Source organism: Saimiri boliviensis, chromosome 21, assembly GCF_048565385.1.
Source record: "Saimiri boliviensis isolate mSaiBol1 chromosome 21, mSaiBol1.pri, whole genome shotgun sequence".
Lineage (NCBI taxonomy): Eukaryota > Metazoa > Chordata > Mammalia > Primates > Cebidae > Saimiri > Saimiri boliviensis.
In genome coordinates, this window is record NC_133469.1 from 17,848,268 (window position 1) to 17,873,745 (window position 25,478).

General features: G+C 45.6%; 2 protein-coding genes across 7 annotated transcripts in view; one reads left to right on the plus strand and one right to left on the minus strand.

Moving 5' to 3' along the window:
- Positions 1-11,793, minus strand: part of TIMP3 (TIMP metallopeptidase inhibitor 3) — a 54,827-nt gene extending 43,034 nt beyond the window's left edge. The window contains exon 1 of the mRNA XM_003932933.4: positions 11,376-11,793. Coding sequence (XP_003932982.1) covers positions 11,376-11,496 — 121 coding nt within the window. The 5' untranslated portion in view covers positions 11,497-11,793. The remainder of the gene's footprint in view (positions 1-11,375) is intronic.
- Positions 1-25,478, plus strand: part of SYN3 (synapsin III) — a 509,993-nt gene that overhangs the window by 234,042 nt on the left and 250,473 nt on the right. The gene's annotated exons all lie outside the window — the stretch shown is intronic.

Consider the following 25,478-nt stretch of genomic DNA (forward strand, 5'->3'; position numbering starts at 1 on the left):
TCCACGGACAGGCAGCTAGCCATGAATGAAGCCAAGGTTCGAGCCAAGTGGTCTAACTCTGGAACCTGTGCTCCAGCTTAGAAAGTGTGGGAAGTGCAGGACACATTTTGCCAGGAAAAAACTATTGGTGTTACTCACTCAGAGATCTGAGAATTGAAAGGAAATTCGAGAGATCAAATGGACTCCAGGTCATAAAACTGGTGACCCACAAAGCTGAATCTGGCCCATGACATGTTTTGTTGGGTTCGTGGGTGTGTGTGTCTGTGTATGTGTGTGTCTTTTCAGAAGACTTTACATTAAAAATTTGGATTTCTTGCTTATCCTAAGAGACTGGAAATCTAGCATCACTGGGCTCACATTCTGGTAGGCTGGAGCTAGATAGCAGCTGTCCCCTCCAGAAGAGACCTGGACTGTATGGTTTACCACAGTTACTGCCACGCTGTATTGTCTCCCCAGCTCCAAAGGCACAGTTGAGATGCTGTTTATCATCACACTTGCCCACTGTTTTATTGCTTATCTTATAATAAAGAAATCATTTTTAGTACCTGTTTAACCCTCCAAAATGGAAACCAAGAGACTGGGGAACCATATACATACTTGGTAGGAGTGAGTAATATCTCAATATTTCTAATACCCAAGTATCCAGCTTCTTTGCCTGGTCCCTGTGGGTACTGGGTTTGGGACATGGCCAAATGACAAGTGAGGAAATCCAGGCCAAAATAGAATTCGCCAAAGAAGGAACTGGAACCCCCACCTACCTTCCCACCTCAACTATAAGCTTTTCCCACTGCACCCATGTGTTCAGAACTGCACCCTGGACACTGACACGGATTCTGAGATTCTCTCCAATCTCTCAGTCCTTCCAGTGGTGAAGTTTGATTCTCCAAACTTCCACAGGATCTTTGGAGCTTTCTGTCCCATCATTGGGATTTCTCCCTATGAAGGGAGCAGAGAGTGACTGCCCAATGGGGCACATGTTTGATCTGAGTCTTCCAAAGGCCCTCCTCATTCACTTAAACAAAGGTTCCATCAGATAACACATATATTCATGTGAGCCAGTCTTCCACGAGAGAAGTCCTCTCAGCTGCAGAAAATATTTGAGCTGGTCAGGTATGGTGGCTCATGCCTGTAATCCCAGCACTTGGGGAGGCCAAGGTGGGCGGATCACAAGGTCAAGAGATCGAGACCATCCTGGCTAACATAGTGAAACCCTGTCTCTACTAAAAATACAAAAATTAGCCGAGCATGGTGGTGCACACCTATAGTCCCAGCTACTAGGGAGGCTGAGTCAAGAGAATAGCTTGAACCTGGGAGGTGGAGGTTGCAGTGAGCCAAGATTGCAACACTGCACTCTGGCCTGGCAACAGAATGAGACTCCATCTCAAAAGAAAAAGAAAAAGAAAAAGAAAATGTTTGAGCTGAGCCATGAACCAAATTTTCCAGAGTGAGAGATAACTCAGGTAGACTGTGGATAAGGAAAGCCTTATTTGATGAGTATTGAATCTTCTTAATCCCATTTCTTGTCCATCAGTTTCTTTAGTGGTGTTAATGAGGTTCAATATTTACCAGGCCTTCCTACAATCAATGATAGGCCCTAAAGTGACCTTGACTCTTAATTCTTAGCCATCGACTAAGCCTGCAAGGTTGCTCTCTGTTTGGCAAATCAGCCCTGCTCCAACAGGAAGTCTGGTGGTCACATATGTCATCTGATAAAGTATCTCAGCTCATTAGAGGTTTTGTTCAGAACCGCATCCACTTTTGCAACCACAGAGATCCTGGCTCTTACCTTAATAGACAATATTTCTAACAAAGTTACCTACGAAAGGGTGTCATTGACAGATTTAGGTGCTCAGTTGTTCAGCTGAAATAGAGAGCCCTTTCCAACGGAACTTCAAGCCAGAAAAACTTGATTCATAGTAGGCATTCAGTGAAAAACATGTGGAAAAAAAGTGTATACACACCACGAAGAACCAGTCCTGTTGTTTTATAGATAAGAGACCAAAACCCAGGGAGGTCAACACCACCAAGGTGACTCCAGAGTCAGATGATGAAGCAGAACTAGACCTCAGGCCTCCTGACTCCAGCCATTGCTCCTCCTCCATGCCACACTGCACCCCCCAGCCCTGGCAGTGGATAGGGGAGTGGGTGCTGACTCTCCAGCCAAGTTCCTTGTTACCAACCTATTTCTAGGGCCCTCTCTTTGGCTACGCCAGTGACTTCTACTTCTGCTTATCAGTGGGAGATGTCTAAAGAGGTAAGGGCAACACCAGATCCTTGACAAGTGTTGGGCTTGGCCTCAGAAGACATGGGTTTCAGTCTTATTCCATGTATCCGCTGAACCCTGCCATTCTCAATACTGACATCCACTAAATGGGAACTATGACTTGCCCCCCACCACCATCCTGCTTTCCTCGTTGGGAGATTGTCATCAAATAAGATCAAATAGACTAAAGACTCTAAAATATGAAGAGCTGTGAAAATAGAGTAGGAACTTGTTGTTTCTCTGTCCTGTGGGAAGCACTGTGACAAAGTGAAACACATTAGATTTGGAGGTAGTGGGCAGTCAAACCAAGATTTTGAAACTCAGCTCTCTGTATATGACCCTGGAAAACATCACATCACACCTCAGAGCCCTATTTTCCTCACTGAAGATGAAGTGAGAATATCAGCTCTGCTCTATAATATAGCACTACTACTACTAAAAGCTCATGCTTATTATCATGGAGCTATTACTATATGGCAGATTCTGTGCTAAACATTCTGTGAAGTATTTAACTTAATTTCCAATGAAGTTACCACGTGGCACTTAATATATTTCTCCCCATTTTAGAGATGAGGTAACTGAGGCCAAAGAACTTGCCCAAGCTTGGAAGTAGCAGGGCTCACAGGAACTATCATGTTTCCAGATCTAAAAGGCAGGCAGTTTATTCATGATGATAAAGTCTGAGTCAAAAGAGAGCCCTTCCTAATACATGAAATACAAACACTTTAGTCAAACACCTCAAGTCAAGAAACTTAAGTCTTCATGAAGTCTGACCCTTGTTGCAAAACTCACCATCCCCACATCCTAATCCAGGGATTGCAGGAGCCCCTGAAATTTCTGAATGAAACAGCTCTTCTCTCCAGGCAGCTGGGCTGCCCTATGCCTGGCACCCTCATTCTGAGAGGGATCAAAGTTGGGCAGAGGCAGAAGGATAACTGCCATGTAATATTTAAGCTCTCTAGTTCTAGAAGGGCTCTCGGAGGCTTGGTCAGCTCAGGTCTTGCCCTCTCTGCTTCCCAGAACCCTCCCCCCAATCATTCAGGGCTCTGTTTTTCCACCAACTGAACTTTACCTTGGGTTCTCTGAGGCCAAATCATACAGCTTTTCTTCCTTTCCCTACCCCCACAAAAAGCTAGGTGGCTGCAGGCCTGGAAACACTTAAAGTTTCTTGTCTCCAAGCCATGAATGCCATCATTAGGTGATCGGATTTACATGAAGATAAATCAACTTGAGTGTTGGGTAGTGTGGACCATCCCTTCTGTGACAGCAAAGCCATCCTAGCCACACAGATAACCTCTAAATGGGTCAGAAAAGTTTCTCTGGGGCCCCTCTGCAGCTACAAACATTAATTTTTTAACAACTGAACAAAGACCTCTTAGTTCCACTACAGCCCAGATAGACACCTGTTGGCCTCCTGTCAAACAGTATTTAGTAAGTCTCTTTAGGTAGAATCAATACTTTGTGTGCCCCTGGATGCCCAGACATGAACATAAGAAAATACCTGAACCCACGTCCCCTCCTCTGAGAGGATTGGGACCTGAACCAGGACACATCAGTTATCTGCTGTCTATGCCAGGCATGGTGGCAACACTGTGGGTAACAGGGAGAAGTGACAATGGCAGTAAATGCATGGGGCCTGCCCACAGGGAGGAGAGATGCTAAGCTGGCATGAAACTAAAGCACCATTCTCACGAGGGGCAAAGGACAGTGATATACCAAAGAGGCCATGAGCTATTTTTGGCATATCAGTAAGCCAACCGAAATCCAACAATGCAATCACCCAGGAACCCATGAGAAAGCTTCCCAGGCTTATGAAAACACCAACCATCCTTGCTTTGGACTGTAATTAATTAGTGTATTAGCTGATAGTGTCAGAAGAATGACTGGCTAGTATAGGCAGTTCTAGTTATATTTTAATTTTTTTAATGGAAAATTAATCAATGCTCCATACATGAAATTGTGATGGATAATTGTTCCAAACACAGAACTTATTGAAGGGAAAAAGTAATAAGAAAAAATACTCCTTAGTGTTGAAAAAGCTGGGAACCACTGAAACAGTTAAAAGGGCACTGGGTTAGGATGTAAGGCTTGGTTATATTAGGATCCCAGAACTGACTATACAGTAATAAAATTTGGAGACAGCAGGGAAGGCATGTCTGGAGAGGAAGAAAATCAAAGATAAGCAGGCTGAAGGAAGTCAGTGGAAAAGTCACAAAACGGGTAGAATCTTCCCAAGTCTAAAAAGTTGTAGCCCTTGGTCTATGTAAGAGACCGACTGGAAACACAGGTTTTCGAGATAGCTAAGCAAGTGTAGGTTGCAAGTGGTGTGACTGTGGACAAGCCGTTGGCTTCTCTAGCCTGAGACACTTCACCAGGCTGCTGGGATGGACAACACCCACTTCACAGATGACTGAGATGCAAGGAAGGAGCTTGGTACAGTGCCTGGCACATAGTAAGTGCACCATACTTACTAGGGAAAGTAATTACAGTATTATGTTTGGTGATCAAAATATGGGCAAGGTTTCTGACTGTTCATCTGCACCAATGCCAAAGAGTGATCAGGGAAAGGAACCAAAGGAGACCTAGAGAATGAGAAGTTAATGAGGAGTGCTCAAAATCAAGGGGGTGTCATGGGCTAAATGCCAGAGAGACAAGAGTGTGAACAGCTGGAGCAGAAAGGGCCAGTAATGAGACTATGATGATGAGGTAGGCAGGGTCCATATTGGCCCTTGTAAAAGCCATTTTATGATACGAGTCCACTGAAGAGCTTTTATCACAACAGGAATTCTTTCTGGAACCAGCCCTTCTAGCTCCCATAATAATGATAATAATGAGATCCTAGTGTCCTTCTTGGCTGGGCTCCACCCATCCTCCCTCTCAGCAGTCCATCCTCCACCTTGTGATCATCCCACCACTCTCACCCAATCACCATCTATATGCAACAAGAAGGGAGACAGATGAATGCCTTTGCTGCCACCATGAGCCTGGCCAGTGGACAGCTTTGAGTCAGAAAGCAAAATCTTGTGCATATGTGTTCAAAACACAGCCACATATACCTTTGAACCTGAATCCATGTAAGTCCTCAAGGTCAAACAACTTCATGTAATAAATAGTCTACTGCTTATTATGAAAGCAAAATAAATATATAAATAAAACAGTCTTCAACGGAATGACTCCAACACTGCAACAAGTCAAGGGTCACAGCTTTCCTGGCATTGCAGCCTTCCTCTCCCTATGAAAATACTCACATTAACTTGGTCTCCGTGGCCCTAATTTTGCTCCGTTTGAAAGAGACAAAAAGAAGCGAAAAAAGTTCAGAAAGTCAATAAAAAGTATAAATTGTTTTCTATTTGAGAGAAGCATGGAAGTCTCTTAAGCACAGGGCTATAATATTCCTCCATCCCCTCATGTTGAATATACGAAAAGAACTATATTAACACAGTCACTGTGGAGGGCAAATTGGCAGAAACAATTAAAATGGAAAATGCACATTATATGATTATAATAATATGAGTATGTAGTTATATATAATAGACACAGTATAGTGTGATATATACTATAGTTGTTTAATATATTTTAGAGCCAGTGTGCAGAGGCTTAAATACTGCTATTCCTTGCTAGCAGTATAACCTTAAATGAGTTACCTAATTTTTCTAAGCTTCAGTTTCCTCAGCTGTAAAATGGAGATGACAATAGCACACCTCCCTCATAAAACTGAGAGAATTAAATGAGTTAATGTAAGTTAATAACTTAGAATGATACCTGGCACATAATAATCACTCTATAATTATTAGTGGCTTAAAATTATAATCTCATGGAATACATAAAAGAAATATATGTATGTGTGTGTATATATATATATATATACACACACATACATATATATATTTGAGAATATATATTTTGAGGAGATATATATATCTCCTCAAAACCATTAAGCCACAGTAATAAAAGAACTTGGTTTGTCTCACTGTGGCCCAGGGAGAAGTAAAGTTAATAGAGACAAGACATTTTGGGGCTTCAAGACTCTTTGCTTACAGGTGGGGGTGAGTTAGGGCTCCCCAGGGGAGGTATTTACTCTGCCAATGTGGTGGGAGGAAAGCTAGGGAGAGGTCAAGAGACTGGGTTCCAGCTAAAGAAGGTGCCCCTCTGACATCTATATATATATATATATATATATATATATAAACTTAGAAAGAGCTCTACTACACATTGTTGAATGGGAAACAAGCAGAATACTGTATGTGGTATTCCACTATGTTTACTGTCCTACTATTCATGCTTCTAAGGGAAAAACTACTATAAATTTGCTATGGGTACCTATGTATATCAATGTATATGAAGAAAAGGATTTGGAGAAGGGACTAGAGTTAGAAAAAGTAATCAAAAAGGATTTTACTCAGGTAGATAGATAGATGGATAGATAGATACAGATGGATATATCATACATACACACAAAGATACATACATGGACATAGGATGCATTCATATACTTGAAGCTTTTAAAATATAGATAAAAACAGGCCAAGATAGTACAAATTGTTATTCTCCTTATATAAATAAAACTAAAGCTTAAAGATAGCACATATATGCCTAGGCACACACAGCCAGCAAGCCCCAGAAGGAAGGAGTAGAGCTCAGATTTGCCCTCTCCATTGCCTTTCCACTACCCTACCCTGCCTCTCGAGGCCACCTGGGAGTTGACTACCACAAAAGGCAGAAGAAGGAGCCTCCTCATCCATACTGGCTGGAATGGTGAAAGCCAAGTGCAATGGAGAATTGTGTTGTTGTTTTTGTTTTTAATTAATGAACCTGTTGGAATGTGCCATTCAGCAGTGGAGCTGAATGATTCCTGCTGTTCCTGCAAAACAAAAATCCCTCCACCCAAGCCACTTCCATGGCCACTTTTCTAGCCTTATCTATCCAGGGACTATGAAAGGGACACAGAACTGTCAGAGGGACACCTTCTCCAGCTGGGACCCAGTCTCCTGACTCCCCCCTCCCCCACCGGCTTTCCTCCCACCACATTGGCAGACTGGGTACTTCCCCTGGGGAGTCCTAACTCATCCCCACCTGTAAGCAGAGTCTTGTAGCCCTGAAATGTCTTGTCTCTATTAACTTTACTTCTCCCTGGACCACAGTGAGACAAACCAAGTCCTTTCATTACTGTGGCTTGATGGTTTCGAGGGTCTTTTCCGGTTCTGATAGCCAAAGAACATTAGAATTTTCCTCTATGATACTCTAGAATAATAATAAGCTCTCCCTCCCTAAAGATAATGTGTAATGAAAACCTCTGGCCATTCTAGCTGTCTTCATATTTTTAAGGAAAATCCAAATGTAGAAGCAAAGCATTCTTCAAATGTTAACCATCCATTCCAACTCCTGGTCACTTTGGAATATTATGTGTCAAAGTTGAAAAGTTTTTGAAGGATGGTATAACTGATAATACATTTTAGCTTTAACATTTAGCAACTAGGTGGCGTTGGACAAACACAATCTCTTCAACCTCAGTGTTTTTCATCTGAAAAATGGGTATAATACCTACTCTTAAAATTGCTGGGCAGAGGAGGGGGTGAAAGAGAAGGCATTGCGGAAGTGCTTGCCACCAGGAGAGCTGTCTCTTCCCTTCTCCAGCTGCGTAGCAGCTCTCCTCCTTCCATGGTTCCCAAGACATCCACAGCCTGGGTCCCCTAGACTTGCCCTGCCAAGTGCTGGTGCCTCTCCAAAGTCTGATTATTTCTTTTTTCCTTAAGTTGCAAAGCCCAGTGTTGAGGTGTAATTGTGTGTGAGAGGGAGAGGGAATGGATCTGGTTTCTTTGAAAATGGCTTCTTTACTAAAACGACAACCTCAGATCTGATACTGAAAGAATCTGCTGGCACTGGGCCCTGTCAAAACAATTTGGAGATATCCAGGGGCCATCCTCCACGGCTGGCAGCCAGCCCCCAAGCTGAGCCTCACACTCAAATTCCCAGCAGGCACAGAGGCAGGCCCCGAACACGCTCCATCACACAGCCCCATTACTCCCATGCAAAGGATGCTGGAAAGAAAGAGAAGGGCTTGGCATTCTGAAGCAAAATTCTGTCTCTGCTGCACCCCTCACAGCACTGACTGAGAGAGGCACCCGGCCTCTCTACATCCTTTTTAGAGTTAAACATCTCTTTTGTAGAAGCCACACGCGCGCACACACACACACGCACACGCACATTTTCAGAAAGCCCTTGGCATTGCCCAGCCCTTCCTGAGCTGGATAGAGCTGCCAGAGCGGATCTGCCCGCCGAGGCCACCTTCTTCATCCCTAGCCCCCTCCTGTTCCTCCTCTAGAGTCAAGGTTTTTTCAAGAGTTTCAGGGGCAATGACTGGCTGGGGGGTAGGGGGAAACCTCAGATATCCTGCCTGCTGCCAAGTCCCTTTCTTTCCCCCACAGTGTGTCTTATAAGCCAGCACGTAGTTTATTCTTCTCCTAAACACTTCCATAGGGTGCAGGGCCTGGAGTTGCTATAGAAACACCTTTTAACTCCTTCTCCCCCAGAATGCTGTGCCAGGCCCTAGGATTTGGGGGATAAAAGACAAAAAGAGACACCTGTGGATGAGGAAAGAGAGGAAGAAAGGCCATCGGGCAGCCCCCCTGGAGAGGGCCAGGCCAGGCCTGCTGTGCCTTTTGCTAGGCCAACATGGCACCAAGCCATGAAGAGAAAACCACCATGAAGGTTCTAGAAGAGGAAGTTGGTAGGCTGGCATGAACACCTTTAGGGGGCTACAAAGTTGACTGAAAGGATTGTGTGGGTCCAAAGGAATAGGGAGCTCCTACATATTTTCTTGAGGTAAATGGACAGTTTTAAGCCAGACTGGAAACCAGAAAGGCTCTGAGCAAGGATACTTGGGAGCCAAGTACTGGATGCCAGTAGGGTGCTGTGCAGGCACAGGAGGTCGGCAGGCAAGCAGCCCACACCCACACCTCCCATTTTAAAAGCATTAGCTCATCCCTGCCACTAGTGCAGTGCACCAAACCCAGGCAGGACAATTTGGGATTCATGCCAGAGCATCGAAGATTTTTTGTTTCTTTTTTTCTTTTTGCTATCACAATCTCCTGGTCTTTGGGTACTTCCTGGTAACTTAGCTTTTCTCTGGGAAATTTATTAAAAGGCGTGAGGGAGCTATTTATTGAATCAATCCAGAGAAATTGTGAGAAACTTCTGCATCGCTCAGACTCACTGCAGGAAACCCAAGCAGTAAACATACTGGAGGGCCCATACTGGAAGCAGGATCTACTCATGCTTGTTTTCACTTCTCTGTGGTCAATTTCTAGAGTAGAAACCCCAAAGCAAAGGGCAAGGGGGAAAAATGGGGACCCACTCCCACTACATACCAAAAAAAAAAAAAAAAAACCCAGGTGAACCCACCCAGCCCGTTTTCCAGCAGAAGTGGACTTGAGCTGCACCCCTGCACACCCTGATTCCACCTGCCAGCCTCCTGGCCGGCACATGTGTGTGCTCCCGCTGGGCAACACCGGAACTCAGAAGCAGCAGCAACTGCCCATACTAATCAGGTGGGCATGTCACAAACTGGGATGAGGAGGGAAAGAGTAAGTGGAATGTGGGTGGAGGTGGTCAGAGGAGGAGGGAGGAAAACTTCCCCAGGCTTCAGGCTGCCCAAAAGGATCTTTCTAAGCAATCCACAAACCCAGCGCCAGCTAGGTTCCCCAGGGAGAGGGAATGATGCACGCTGCAGCCCCAGGAAACCTCTAACAAGGGTGACCTCAGATCACAAAAACACCTTCAGCTGACAACTGCACTGATTTTCTGGTCACCACACACCCACTCTGACCTCTAGGCTCAGTCCAGCCCACCAGCAGCACCCCTCCCGGCCTCTACTGCCTCCCCTGCCAAGCTCCTGCCTCCTTCCCCTCCTTACCGCAACACACTGGTAGAGTCCCTTACCCAAGACTCAGTGGAAAATTTCCTTCTCCTTTATGACTGTACTTAAAACACACATGCTCCATTCTTCACCTCTGAATCGACACAGGCAGAGGGCGGCAAGGCTGTCCCACCTCACGCCCAGCTCAGCACACACACACTCTCCCATTAGGGCCACTGGACTTGCATGCTTTATAGGCTGGAAAGGAGTAGAGAGATGTTTTCCAGCCAGATGCCACTCTGCCTTTGGCCAACCAAACACGGGTGTCCCAAACCCTCCCAGACAAGCCTCCCAGGATGCTCTCAAGGCCCTCTGTGCATGCTAAGGAGTAGGACCTCCTGCTCCTTACAGGGTCACTCTACTCAAGACACTAGGTCCAGTCTGGAACTGTCACCCTGATGTGACCCTTGGCAGCTTTGTTCTTTGGGTGACAAATCTGTTTTCCACTGCCCATTCTCTCCCTCCCCACACACATTCAAGGAAAAAAAAATAGCCTTCCTGTGAATTTTCACAGCTATGTGATAAGTGATCCCTCACACACGCCACCTTCTGCTGGCTATCAACACTCTCAAATACAGTGCCTCCAGGGGGTGGGTCAACGCCACAGCTTTCTCCTCCTTTTCCCCCTTAAATCCACCCAAACTTGGCAGTCCAAGAAGCTCGGTTTGCGCTTGCTTGGGAAGTCTGCAGTTGGGTTGGGTCTCAGTGAAAAGAATGAATTTCATGGGCACAGGAGATGATGCAAACTCGGAGTACTCCAAGTTTCTCCTGCAACTTTCCGTGCACATGGCTGGCAACTTTTTTTTTTTTTTTTTTTTTAACTAATTAACTTCCCAGCACTTTGGTTAGCATTCCAAGCTTTGGGAACCCTTTCCCCACCCTTCTCTTGTAGCCCTTCCTCCTTTAGTAGTGAATGGGGACATTTTCCAAAGGTCAAAAGAACTGGTAGGAACCTCACGCCCTAACTTAGGAAAGCAAAGGCGACCAAGGGCTCGCTCAGCCACAGCGAGTTTCCTCTGCAGGCCATCTTCACCTCTTGGCTATGCCAGATCCCCCGGCCAAGGACATTGAGTTTCTCCACCCCGTTTGCCCCTTTCTTGGGACAGAGGAAAGGAGTGGGGCTTGCCCTGCCTCCCTGAGCAGCGTTGCAGTCCCGGCTGCAGCGCGGGGCTCGGGCGGGGCACCGGTAGCGCTTACCGATGTCGGAGTTGCAGAAGGCGTCCTGGGGGTGGCTGGGTGAGCATGTGCACGCCTCGGCGCCCCAGTCCCCCAGGCTCCAGCTGCCCAGGAGCACGACGAGCCCGAGCCAGGGAGTCATTGCCGCTGCTGCCGCCGCTGCCGGGGCTGCTGCTCGCCTCTCCAAAGTTGCCGTGCGCACCGCCGGCGGGGCTGCTGCAGCCCGAGCTCGCTCGCCCGCCGGGCCGTGCGGGGCAACTTTGGCCTCCGGCGCGCTGCCCTCCGAGTGCCCAGCGGGACGGGATGGGGCGCGGCGAGGCTGCCTCGGCGCTGGTGCAGGACTCCGCGGGCGGCCTCCCGGCGAAGGAGCAGGAGCTGGAGGAGCAAGAGGAGGAGGAGAAGCCGTCTGAACGCCCGCCGCCGGCCTGCTGCCCGCTCTGCGCCGCTGCCAGGGCGGCCGAGTGATATAGCCTGGGCCCCTGGGGACCCCGCCTCGGGCTCTTGGGGCCCGCCCCCTCAGACCAATGGCAGAGCCGCATTACCTCATCGGCCCTCCAAAAAGGGGGCGGGGCCGGGGGCGCAGGGCAGTGGGGCGGGGCCACCCCCGGACCGTTCAGATCCTTATAGGGAATAATACAGCCGTGGGCACGCGAGTGGGTGGGCTGGGGCGCGCCCGGGACCAGTGATTGCTGCCGGGTCCTCCGAGCGGTGCCCTGGGGCCCCCTCTGATCTGCGCCCTCGCCCCACGCCACTGGGTGCCTCTGACCCAAACCAGAACCAACTACCACTCACCCACCCCAACAGGACCCCTTCCACGAGTCAGGGTTGGCCATGTCCTAGAGTCCTTGACTGCGCCTGGTGGAACAGCTATCGGGGATGCTAACTGCTACCCCTCCGGTTTCTCTGGAGAGAGCAGAGGAGAAAGACCCAAACACTCACTCTCCCTCTCTCTCTCTCTCTCTCTCTCTTTCTTTCTCTCTCTCTGTCTCTCTGTCTCTCTCTCTCTCTCTCTCTCTCTCTCTCTCTCTCTCTGGTTCTTGCTCTCTGGGATATGAGAAGCCATCTGCTGTTTGCAGCTGGCTATGATATATGATAGAAGATTGTTTTGCTGTGCTCCCCCAGAGCAAACGGGGTTCTGTATTCATTCAGCAAACACAGTTCAGGATACTGGGTTAAGCAACACAAAGCTCTTGCCTCCAGGGAAATCCATGAATGCACGGGGTGATTTTCTATGATGCTAGGGCAATGAAGAAAACAGAGTTCTGGGTTGAAGGTGACCAGGGAAGGCGCTGCTCTCTCTGTGCTAGCAAGGGGAGGGCTCCCTAAAGTGCTATCCTTGCTGAGAAGTGGGCAAAGAGGTGGATCCGCTCTGGACAAGCCACGGGAGAGGGTGCCAGGGAGGGGGAACACGAGTACAAAGGTCCTGGGCATGTTTGCAAGATAGAAATTAGAAAGACAAGAGGAAATGGTTCCCCACCCATGGCTGCTGACAGGTCGCCACCCTTCAGCAAGGGATTTGTGAGTGAGCTGATCCAAAACTGTAGTAAAACTAGGAGAACGATCCAGGATCCTAGACGACTAGCTATAATGGATGATTGCAAATAACGAACACAATTACTATCCTTATTATTAACATCTTGATTCTGCTTTGTGTTTTTAAAAACAGGATTTTGTACCTTACCTCATTACAGTGCTCACAATAATCCTTCTAGATTAAAAACAAGCACAGGTATCATTCCCACTTTCCAGGTGAGGAACCGGCACAGAAAGATGAGATGATTGGTGGCCAGCCAGGAACTCGTCACCCCTTTCCACTGTCCCTTCCCATCTGCAGAGAGACTTGCATTTCCCCGAACTTCAGCATCTGTTCCATATAACTGCAAATGGCCGTTTGCAGCTGGGATCTTCCATCTTTCTACACTCGTCTCTCTCCCTTTCTCTTCCACTTTATCCTGTTAGAAAGAGATTCATATGTTCAGGCTGTAGAGGTGCTACAAGTTTGGAACAAATAAAAACAGGGAGAAATGCAAGTTCAGCTTCTTTCTCAGAACTCCTCTGTTTACCTCTCGGAGAAGTGATATTGGGACAGCAGAGGCCAAAGAATTTGTGAGAAGCAGTATTTCCAAGAACGTTTTGAAACTCCTTTTCCCCCCTTGAGCATTTTAGCCATAGGAAAGGGAAACCAGTTTCCACATCATTCTGACTTGTTCCCCACCCAGCTTTAAAAACCCTGCATGTCTTCACTCTGTGTCCTAACCCATAGAGATGTTTCTGTCACTCAATGTTTTTCCAGCACTGTTTTCATTGTTTTATGAGGTATGATTGTATTCTTCCCAACCACAGTAGCAATACTTTGAGGCCTAAGATATTTAGCCACACTGCTTTTTAGCTCTCTGAGAACCAAATAGGGTCTCAGGAGACTGGAGCATGGGTGTGGCCAACAGCCCACTGAGTCCTGAGGAAAATGCCCTGGAGGCCAGTCTAAGGATCCAGGTTGAATGAGGGCATACGTGGTGGAATTTGAGAGATTCGATTATTCCCACACTCCACATGACTTATTCTACAGTCATGTGGAAGGTTTTATAAGACTTTCCAGACCAAATCCACTTTGGATAAGCATCTTACATGATAGAGGCCCTCTCTTGTCTTTCTTTTCATGTTAGAGTTTTGTCCAATCTGCCGATATTTTCTCCAAGAGAAAGCCTTTCCTGAAATATAAGTATCAAGTAGATAAGTTCTGCTGAACTTCAAGCAGCAGTTTCTCATAGAAAGCATCTGAAGTGTTTTATTCCGGCAGTTACTTAATTATGAAAGCGCAAGTGGAATCTGATCTTTTTTCCAGCTGAAAGGTAATGAAATTACCTTTTGGTTAATTTCCTCTCACTCCCTGTCCTAAGCTGGTCCATGCAGTGTCTCGAAGTTTAACGAATTCCAAGAGCTTTTCAGTTAGGATGTTCTGCCTTATTCCTAACCTGAGTCAGTTCTCCTCTGCCCACCATGTGAAGGCCGTTCAGTTCTCACCCTAAGGAATAGAAAGAGCAAACTCCATGAATCCTTGTGTAGGGAAGTCCTCCTGCTAGGGCTACCAGCTTCATGAGCCTAGTAATGTGTAAGAATTGTTTTTTCAATGTCATTTAATAAGCTAGGTGGGGTTGACTTGAGGTTAATGGCAAGAGTGAAGATATAGGCTCTCCTGCTTTCTCTTGACAGCTAAAAACAATGATAGATTTATAAATCTGGGAAGAACTCAGGAAGTTTCAAGATCTATCTGGCCTGTCTACACACCTACCAGAATGACCTGGTATTCCCTTTCCTGGAACTTTTATAGGAAAGATGAGTCCATATCCACCCTCTTTGTATCAAGTTATAGGATGCTGGAGTCTGTAGGAAGAGAAGTCATAAAAAGGACCTCAGAAACTACCCATCCTTATTGTAAATGTGGAAAAAATAGGTTCAGACAGGTGAAGGAACTTGCCCCTTTGCAGGCCTCAGTCCTCCAAGCTCTAGGGTGTGGCCCATGCTTGTACTGTGGCCTTGGACACACCAGCCTTTCACAGATCTCCTATCTGCTTTTGAGATCTGTCGATAGATCCGTTTGAGTCTTTTTGTACGGTGCCCAGCCCACAGAGAACTTTTACCTGCACTGATTAAATAATTCTCTACTATGATAATAATCAGCCTCTGAGCCAATCAGAAGAAATACAGGTTTGTCCTCATGACAGGTTTATCTCTTGTGTGTTTATTTTTTTCCCCTTTCTAAATGACGAGCTAATGCATTCCAAACATATCACTATAAAAAGGCACATGAAAACTTTGTTTCTGGGAAATGAAAAGAGAGTAGAGTGGGGGGAAAAAAATCAATAGACCTGGGATTTTTTCCAAACATTGCAGAATAGTTGTGCACCTGCCTTGGTCAAGTCATTTTGCCTGTCCAGGCGTCAACTTTGACTTCTGTGTTTATTGGACGAAAGATAGAACTTAGTGGTCCCCAGGATCTCTCTCGCCTCAGAAATTCTAAGGTTCCATGGAAAATCCTCAAGGACAAGTGAATATTTCTGAAGGGCAGATGGGTCTTGCTGTTTAAACAGGTTTGAGACACAGGAATGTACTTAAGACTGAAAACCATCCATCAGTTTCTCAGCCAACACTGAGTTCCTAAACTGCTACCTCCCCCAAGAATCAATGCTGAAAACGGAATTTCAGAGAAGACTGTGATGCTAAAGGCCTAAGAGAGACAGGGTCTGGCTTCTGGCGGCGCCCAGTGTAGTTATGTCTTCACCTGCCTGCTTGCCTCTTGGATCATAGCACTAAAAGGTTAGGAAGGTGTCTTTTTTATCTCCATTTTCTTTTTGGTCTTCGAAAGTCATCGAACTCTTCCACATCCTTCAGATCTCAGTTTAGATGTCACCTCCTCTGGGAAACCTCCTCTGATTCCCCTCCCATGTATCCCCACAGCACCCTGTATTAACTTCTTTGACAATGCTTAGCTGACTCGAATGTGATTATTTACCCATCTGTTTCCCTTCCTGAGCTGTAAGCCACTAGAAGACAGGATCAAGTGTTGGTAACAATGAGTTTAATAAGAATTGGTTGAATGGGTCCAGTGATCAGCACCACCGACCCCTTTCCAGCATTCAGACAGGCAGGTAGGTGGTGGGTGGCTCCTTGGAGAGTTCTCGGAGCTCTATCCCTCTGGCCAGTGCTAGGGGGCACTATAAGCCAGAGAACACCCATTTGCTCAGCCGGCAGTCCTGGTCGGTTGTCTCTATGTGAGGGTGGGAGAGCACATTTCCACAGTCATCAGTGGGGCGCGGGTGCCTTTGAGTGGGTAATGCTCACCCCTCCCCTCTGCCATGGCCACAAAGCTCTCAGTCAACATCCCGTCTGGGTTGGTGGCTGCCGGAGCTCCTCCACCCCTGAGCTGGCCACATGTCAACCCAAAGGGGAAACACTCTCTGGGGAAGCAACATAGTTGTGAATCATTGGTTTGGGTGCCTTAGGGCTGTCTGACAACACTGCAGAGGATGCCACAGCCCCACTCTTCCAGGGAAGAGCTGGGCTTTGGAAATTCAACCTGGAGAAGGTGCTGTCATGTCTGTTGCCTGATAGGGAAGCTCCTCTTTGCTTTCCTCCCTCTTCCCCTCCAGACCCTAACCACAGTGCCTTCCCACAAGTCCCATAGCCCATGTGAAAGTCATTATATTCAAAATGGTCTTTTCCAAGCAGCAGACAGCCTGGTCCACCCATTTCCCCATGAGCCCTGGCCAGACCCTCAGTGGGGTTGCTGCCTGGCACAGGGCAATTCTGAGCCTAAGATGCTAGGTACTGCAGGCTCTGTCTGTGTCTGGCACCAGCAGAGGATAAACACCTTTCCTTGCCTCCATCTGAAGCCAATTTCATGGCAGTAAAATTGCCCTAGCTCTCCCCCGGTGTTGCCAGTGAAGTGAAGACTCCTCTGCAAGAGTCTCTGGCTACATTCACGTGAATCCTGGAGTTTTGATAGTTCTTTCCACAGGGATCTACTCCCAGGGTTTTTAAGACAGAAAACACATGTGTGCAGTAAAGCCATGCTGTATCCTATGTTATCTAGGGTGGTGGGAAATAGGAAGCAGAGTCAAATATTCCAGCTTTTGTTTTCATGTGTGTGTGTGTGTTTGTGTGTGTGTGTGTGTGTGTGTGTGTGTGTTTTAGTGACCATATATTCAGCAGTCAATTATTTCTGTGAAGGGTCATATGAAATGGAAGGAGAACTTTTCCCCAACCCTGTTTTAATGTCTTCCTTATGCCCATGGAGTTCATGTGTTTTTCCTTTAAAAACAAGTAGCTCCTTTGTGGTTTCTTTGAAGGTTGCATGCTCAGCTTCACACAGAGAACACACATGAGTGTCTCCACCGGGCGCTCTCATGCCTTGGGAGGGAATGGGATGGACATGTGGTTGGTCTCCTGTTAGACTGGGCTGGAGGTCCTGTTTCTGCAAGGCACTTGAGCTGTCTTCAACGGAACCTGCTGGAACTAACATGGTCTTGTCCTGTGCTGTGGGGACCATCCAAAGGGTAGTTAACACCATTGATCGAATCCTTCTTTAAACTTGGCTGCTGAGACCCTGCTTTCTCTGCGATTTTGCTTTCTCCCTCTCCAGCTGTACCTTCTCAGTCTTCTTGGCAGACTCCTCAGGTTCTTCCTGAAATTAAAATGTAGCTGGATCCCAATTTTCTGTCCTTGGCTCTCTCTCCTACCCTTTTCACCTCTATACTCTCCCTGGCCAACCCCACACACTCCCATGATCTCTACCATGCTCTGTGCACTGGAGGGCACACAGCAAAGAGTGGTGTCCCTCTGATTGCCTGTCTTCTATCTCCAACTTCTTCCTGCCCAGTTTCACTTGGAGATCCCATGACCTTCTCAGACTCCAGGTGTCCAAAACTCATTGTCTTTTCCCCTCAGTCCTCTCTGGGATTACCCATTCCAGAGGATAACACCATCATTCCCCAGGTCCTACAGATTCTCACTCTCCACATCTCTTCTAACCCTCCCTTCCTCTCATGCTTAACATTTCCACCTTGGATCAGGCCCCCAGGGATTCTTTCCTGGCAAATTCAATACTGATATAATTAGTTATCCTCCCCAGAGTCTTTCTCTAGCAACCTCAACTTTTGCATTGCTCCTTCTGTACATTTTTTAAAATATAAATCTGAAAGCATGCTGTCCTTTGCTTGAAATGATTCACTCATGCTCTGTGGCTTTCTGAAAAAAGTCTTAAACTCCAAAGACAAACAAGGCCCTCTGTGATCTGGCTCTTCCCCAGGGCCCCAGATCCACAGCTGGAGGAGACCCTTTTCACATAGAATACAATGAGATGGCTGCCCCTGCATTTATACAACAACAGTCCCTGTTCTTGCTTATCTCTCTAAACCCATGCTACCCTCCTTCAACCCATTATATTCCAGCTATCAGTTTCTTTGAGCCTTGTTCACAATGCACTCTTGGCATGGAATCCAACCTCCACCAATATATTCCCCCACCCTCCTCCACCTCACCTGCCAGGAATCGTGTATTCATCTTTCAGGATTCAGCTAGAGTCACCACTTAGTGAATGTTTTCTGGTCCTCTCTCTGCCCCAGCAGAGTGAACCATCCCCTCTCAGGCCTCTCCTCTTCTCTCACTCATGTCCCACCCACATTGGGTCCGCTGGGCTTCCAGCTGGGCACCTCGCACACTCTGTTGCCCCTAGTGGTTGATATCCCTGGTTCTCCAATAGACAGCAAACAAATCCAGGTGCTTCTGTGACTGCCTAGCACAGCTTCTGCACATCGTAGGCTCTTAACAAATATTAAAGGAATAAACTAACCAATGAATGGAGTGGAGAAAAGGAGGAGTCAGAGTATCACCTTCACACATTCACCCCAACAGAGGTTCTGGGATCCAGCTCCTGGGATTCAGAGACTCAATTAAATGAGGCTCCCTCAGTTGATCAGTCTTGAGAACTGATCCTAAGAGCCCAACCAACCAACCACAATCCCACTGGGCTTGTCTCCCATGAGGTATTTCATTGTCACATAGGCTAGAGAACTCATGTCAACACCACTGCCATATTTTCCTCCTGATAGTCACAGAGAGCTTCATGTGAGGCTAGTTTCTCCTGAGAAGGTTGCTTTGGTGTGTGTAGAGTCAGAACACAGGGATTGAGGGCATCATAGGAAGGGTCTTTCAGCTGAGATACCCTGGAATTCTCCTTTTAATGGAAGCAAAGGCTTTGCTGAGGAAATTCCAGTGCTCACTACCACTGGCCAAAGCCTCTCTTCCTGAACAGTGATAGCGCTGGACACACAATGGCGACTCCGGGCTCTTGGGTCTTCTTGGTTTTTGGCACCAGGCTGGCCACTCTATCTTTCTATTTCTTTCTTTTCTTTGTACTTGGAATACTGGAATTCATTTGGCTCTACATTTTAGTATACAAGTCACCATCCAAAGATTTCCCCCAGTTCAACTAGTATGGGCTCTGGTATTTGCAGATTTTCAACTCTGCCCTTGCTGTGTCTTGATTTACTATCACAGCTGGCTAAGCACATGCATGGTGCATGAACGTATGCCTTCAGTAAGACAGATGGTCTTGTTTCCAAGTTGCGGGTGTGCCCTTAATCATGAATCCCCCACTGACATTCTCTATGGCCTCACAGCTTGTGTGTGTGTCATAGTGTGATGATCAAGTCATTGGAGGAAAGGGTCAGGGTTCTCTCCTCCCTTACTCCTTCCTTCAAATATTCACCAAACATTGACAGAATGTCTACTACTCCATGCTAGGCCCTGAAGATATAACCATGAACAAGGCATAGCCCAGTTCCCAAGGAACTCCAGTCTTCTGGGAGAAAAAGACAAGAAAATAATAGTTGGTGGTAAGAACTACAATGGGATAGTCAAGTGTGCCATGAGATCATGGAGCTAACTATCCAAACAGGCAGGAGGGAGGTGTTTAGGAAGTCGTATCATGGTAAGGCAGAAGGTCAGAGCTAGGAGAGAGCTGTAGGTTACCAAGTTGAACTCCCTCATTTTACAGATACAGAAACAGACCCAGAGAAGTAGACACCAGATTATTGGCAGAAGCAAACAAAGAATCAGACCCCTTAGTACCTCGTCATCTTCCCGTCACTCCAGGCGGCTCTAATTCTGCTGAGCCCATGAGAAATAATCAGTAAATAATTGTCTCCCTGCTCTGCAACTCATCAACCTTGGAATGATAAGCTGGAAAATGTTCCTAAGACAAGTAGAAGAGAAGGAAGCTTGCATTAGTTGAAAACTACTATGTGCAAGGCACTTTCAATGCAGTATTCCCTCTAATCATCACAACCCTTAATAATAGGTACTATTTTATGCCCATTTTATGGTCAAGGAAACTGAGGCTCGAAGAAGTTAAATTGCATGTTCAGTTTCTTACATGCAGGGAAGTGGCAGAGCTGTGATTCAGACACGGGGGTCTCTCTCCAAAACAGCACTATTCTGAAGACTTCAAAGTCAGTGTGCCCACAGGTTCATTGGGGCATTTGCAGTGCTGGTGATACTTTTCTTTGTCTTTTGGGTTCTCGTTGAGTGCTCAGAGCTCTTGATGCAGCCAAGCAGAGAGAAGCATAGTACCTACCTCTGAGGGCCAGGGAGGGAGCTTTATCAGCAGGCAAGCGAGATGCATCTCTGTTTCATTTGATTTGCAGTGGAGAGAAGGCAGGAGAAGTGACTTGGCAGACAATTTCTAATGGTATGGGTGTGTCCTATCTTACTCAAAATTTTGATAGATGCTATAGGAAAATTACATTTGTATTATTACAAAGATAGGGTCCAGAACCCAGAGGCAAGCTGATGGCATACTCATCAGTATATTTTAGCAGCTAATGAACCTGGCTTCATTTCCTCCTGAAATTTCAAGCATGAGATTGTGGCAATATACTAGGTTATTATCCTAGTCTTACCACATAAAATAGCCATGCGACCTTGAGTAAATCAGTGACTCTTTTCTTCAAATGTAAAACCAGGTGGGTTGGATTTAACCATCTCTCAAAATTTCCCATGGAATATTCTAGAAGGCAACCCAACAAGGAGGTTAGAAACCAACCAAGGCCTGTGATATCATAAGCCTGAGTCTTAATCCTTCTTCGCTTTTTCACTGTGACCTTGAACAAGTTCCTTAACCTCCCTCTGAGCCTCAGCTGTCTCATGGTAAAATAGAGGAGAGACGCATACTTTGTAGGATATTCATGAGGATCAAACACTGTAAGCTGAATAAGATGCATGGCACAGTGCCTGGCACATAGTAGATTCTCAGTGAGGACTATGTATACCAGGCTGTGGCCCCAGGGGCATAAAGATGAATGCTTATATCCCATTTGACCTTGTAATTAACTCAAAGAAGGGATGGAAGAAAGGAGGCAAAAGAGAATTAAAAACACTTGATAGTAATAACTAATTCCTATGGAGTACATATTGGGTACCAGGCATTCTTCTAGGTGGTTTGCATATATTAATTTGTACCAATTCTTATAGCAAAAGCTGTGAGGCAGATGAGATCACCATTGCCATCCCTCTTCATCAGCAGTGAAAACTAAGGTACACAAAGATTACATCACGTACTCAAGATTACATGGCCGGTATGCTGCGGTGCTGGAATCAGAAGCCAGAGCCCATCCTCTTAACCATACCACTACCTTGCCTCTTCAAGCAGAAGGCAAACATTTGGAAAATAACAAGATACGAAGGGCAGATGCCCAGTTTCTGAAACCAGCTGGTCTTTCTTCCCGGAATGCCTGTACCCACCAATCAAGGGTGAGGAAACATTACTTAGATATGGCTCCTATCAGAAGCAACACTTAGTAGGGCATTGAGTTTGTCAGCAGGCCCTCCTGGAGAACAGTACTCAGCCAGGTCAATGTGCCTTCCAGTTCTTTGGGGTAAGTGCCGATGTTAGAATCAGAATGTTTGAGTCCACGTCCTCCAGTCTCCTCCATTGCTCTCTAAGCATAAATTGAATCCCTATAAAGTGAAGGCAAATATCTAATTCATAGAGGCAGCTGCAAAGACCAAACAATAAGTAACTAAGGTTTACTGAGCACTGCTATGTGCCAAGTCCTATTCTATGTACTATACAAATGTAAAGGTATGTCATTCTCATAACTCTAGGATGTAGGGGCTATTATGATCATGCCCATTTTATGGAAAAGAACACTGGGACACAGAGATATTTCATAATGTAGCCAAGATTACGCAGTTAATCATTTGGTGGAGCCAGATTTCCAAGTTCAGCATCCAATCCTGCACTCCCCACTATCTCTGTGTACTCCAGTGATCAGTTAAAAAGATGTAAACACTAAATGTGATTGTGTTTTCTTTCTCTGGTAGTCACATCTTAGGTCTTTGTTCATATCGTTCCCTTGATGTTTCCTCCTAGCTACTCTTACTTGTCTGCAGTGGTGAAGAGCAAGGTTCTAGAGACCCCAGTGCTGGGCCAAAGCTGGCTCACCCTGGCTTGCTAGAGCCACTTGTTATATGTTCAGGAATTTTGCAAGTTGGTCATTAAACGTAGGCATTATTTAAAATATTGGCTGGGCACAGTGGCTCACACCTATAATCCTGTCACTTTGAGAGTCTGAGGTAGGTGAGTCACTTGATGCCAGGAGTTCGAGACCAGCCTGGCCAATATGGCAAAATCCCATCTCTACTAAAAATACAAAAAATTAGCCAGGCATGGTAGGATGTGCCTGTAGTCCCAGCTACTGCGGAGGCTAAGGCACAAGAATTGCTTGAACCCGGGAGATGGAGGTTGCAGTTAGCCAAGATCATGCCACTGTACTCTAGTAAACAGAGTCTCAAAAAAAGACGATGGTGACTCAGTCTCAAAAAAAAAATTAAAAATAAATAAAATTTAATTTAATTATATAAAGTTACAACTAATAAATTATATTAATGAACACTTGATACTCCTCACTCCTCAATTATTTATTAAAGCATACCCCATGCCATCAGGGTAATTTCCATTTGTTGTGTCTGTATGGTGGAAATATTACATAACATGCTACTGCATGTTGAGGAGCATCACCTTGATAACTTAAATTGGTCATAATGGGAGTATTTACCCCACAGAAATTGGCAAACACTGCAAATGAGGGCTCTTTGTACTGTAGAGCTACTTGTTAAATATTTAGCACTTCACTGCTGCCATTTCTTGTGTGACATTGGACAAGTAACTTAACTTTCTTGTGCCTCCATATCATGGTCCATAATATAGGGACAATAATAGCGCCTACCTCACAGCATTTCAAGGAATAAATAAGATAACATATATGAAAAGGATTTAGCAGAATTCCTGGCACAGAGTCCACCAATCAGTGAATGGCCACTGTCAAGATTATTAAGACAATCTACAAGTAGCCTTTCCTCCCATTCAAGCTGGGTGTGTCCATCAAAGATGATCTGACTTGAAGTTCATCACCCTGTACTGGGATTGTCAGTTTCTGTGTAACTTTCCCTCTTTAGAAAGTGAGCTAATTGACAGGGCTAATTGAATTTCGTCTTCCAAGAATGTAACACAATACTGATACCCAGTAGGTCCTCAGCAAATTATTACATTAAATTTAGTTCAAAAGTTTAGAGGCTACTGAAAATTCAGAACTAGGAAACGTGGAAGCTTCCCCATCACATAAATATTTAAGTATTAATAGTTCTCCACATAAAAGCATTGCTGGAACATTATGTTTGGGGTTCATTTCTTAGGAGTATCTTATAGTAAAGTCATTTTAGAATTTCAGAAACTGAAAGCACACTAATTTGGTGCCTGTACAGACCTACTGTACACTGAACTCTGTTTTATAACAAAGTTCTCAGTGTATATGATATGAAGCCCTCTGACTGTCTTAGCATGTCAAGTAGGAATATGACCAGTAACTTTCCAAAACACTTGAAGGTAGCTGGAATTACTTTTTGCTTCAACTATTTAGAGAAAAAAGACCTTGATGTCACATCAACAAACTCAAAAAGAGATGGCACATACCTGGAGTGCTTTCCTAGGCCTGGGAGGCAGTGACTGGGGGCCGATTTCAGGGGGAAAGAAGGGGAGAGGCTGAAGGCATGTTGAAAAATCATTTTTTTGTCTGTTGCTCCTTTGTATGAACTGGTCGCTGGCTTATGCAACACCCAGTAATTAAAATGGCTGGAATGCTTTGCATTTTTAAGGCAAAGTGAAGGCGGCTCAGAGGCCTGGAGCTGGAGCCAGCTGGAGGGGACCCAATGATCCTACCCTGGCTGCCCCTTGACCTGGCAGAAGTGACTGGCATCTGGCTTTGGGTGGGGGGGCGTGTGGCAAGGAGAAGGGAGGAAGTCAGAGGTGTCCAGAATTACTCCCACTCCTCTCCCCTTTCCCCAGGTAGGTGGGTACACCATAGTGCATGCCTCTAGAATGAAGGTAGGCACAGGCCACCTACCTTCTAGAAGTTTGTAATGATTAGTGGCAATGCCTAGGAATGATAAACAATAATAAAGCTGTTCTTTATTAAATATCTATCATATTCCAGGTCCTGTAATAATAACATTGATTGCAGGACTTTCACAGGTGCTCAAATTCTTGATGTAAAATAGTATAGTATTTGCATATAATCTACACATACCCTCCCACATACTCTGAATCATCTCTAGATTACTTACAATATCAAATGCAATATAAATACTATGTAAGTAGTTGTTATACTGTATTTTAAATTTCTATTATTTTTTATAATAGTATTGTTATTTTTTATTGTATTTTTTTTCCAAATATTTTCCATCCGTGGTTGGTTGAATGCCAATGTGGAATCCACAGATACAGAGGGCTGACTGTATCATCCAATTTCAAGAGAAAAAAGATGAGATCATATTGCTCTTCTGCTCAAAACTCTGTGGTGGACCTCTAATGCACTTGAAATGAAGTCTAAATGCCTTGACCTTCTAACCCCAGCATGGCATTGCCCCTGCTATGGTTGGCCTTGTCTCTCCCGCTATCACTTGTGTTAACGCTACACTGGCCTCCTTTTCATCGTTTAACCAGGCCAAACTCAGTCCCAGCTCCAGGACTGCCCTAACTTTCCCTCTTCCTCTCTCAGGTCTTGCCATAGCCAGCCAGAACCTTCTAATTCTGCAGCTTCCAGCTCAGATGTTACCTTCTTGGGGAGGTGTGCCCTAACAGAGGAGCACAACCATCCCCAGTCACTGGAGGCTTCCAACACCTCATTTGTCAGATGCATTTTTCTTTTCTGGGTTTATCACTATCTGAAAAAAATCTTATTACAATGTCTATTAATTGTCTTTTAATTCTAAACAATTAGTGTTTCTAATTGCACAAACAAGACAGTGCAAGACGTCTGTCTTGTTCACTGCTCTGTCCCCAGTATCCTATATCAAGGTTCAGTAAATGTTTTTTTGAAACAGAATCTTCACAATAACTCAGTGAGGTAGACATTATTATCCTCATTTTTCCAGATGAGAAAACTGAAGCTCAGGGAGGTTAAGTCACTTGCTCAAGGGCATTCCAGAGGAAGTGATGTCACTGAGGTCTGTCTGGCCCCCAAGCACATATTTTAGGACGAGTACATATAAACTTCCCCCACAGACAGC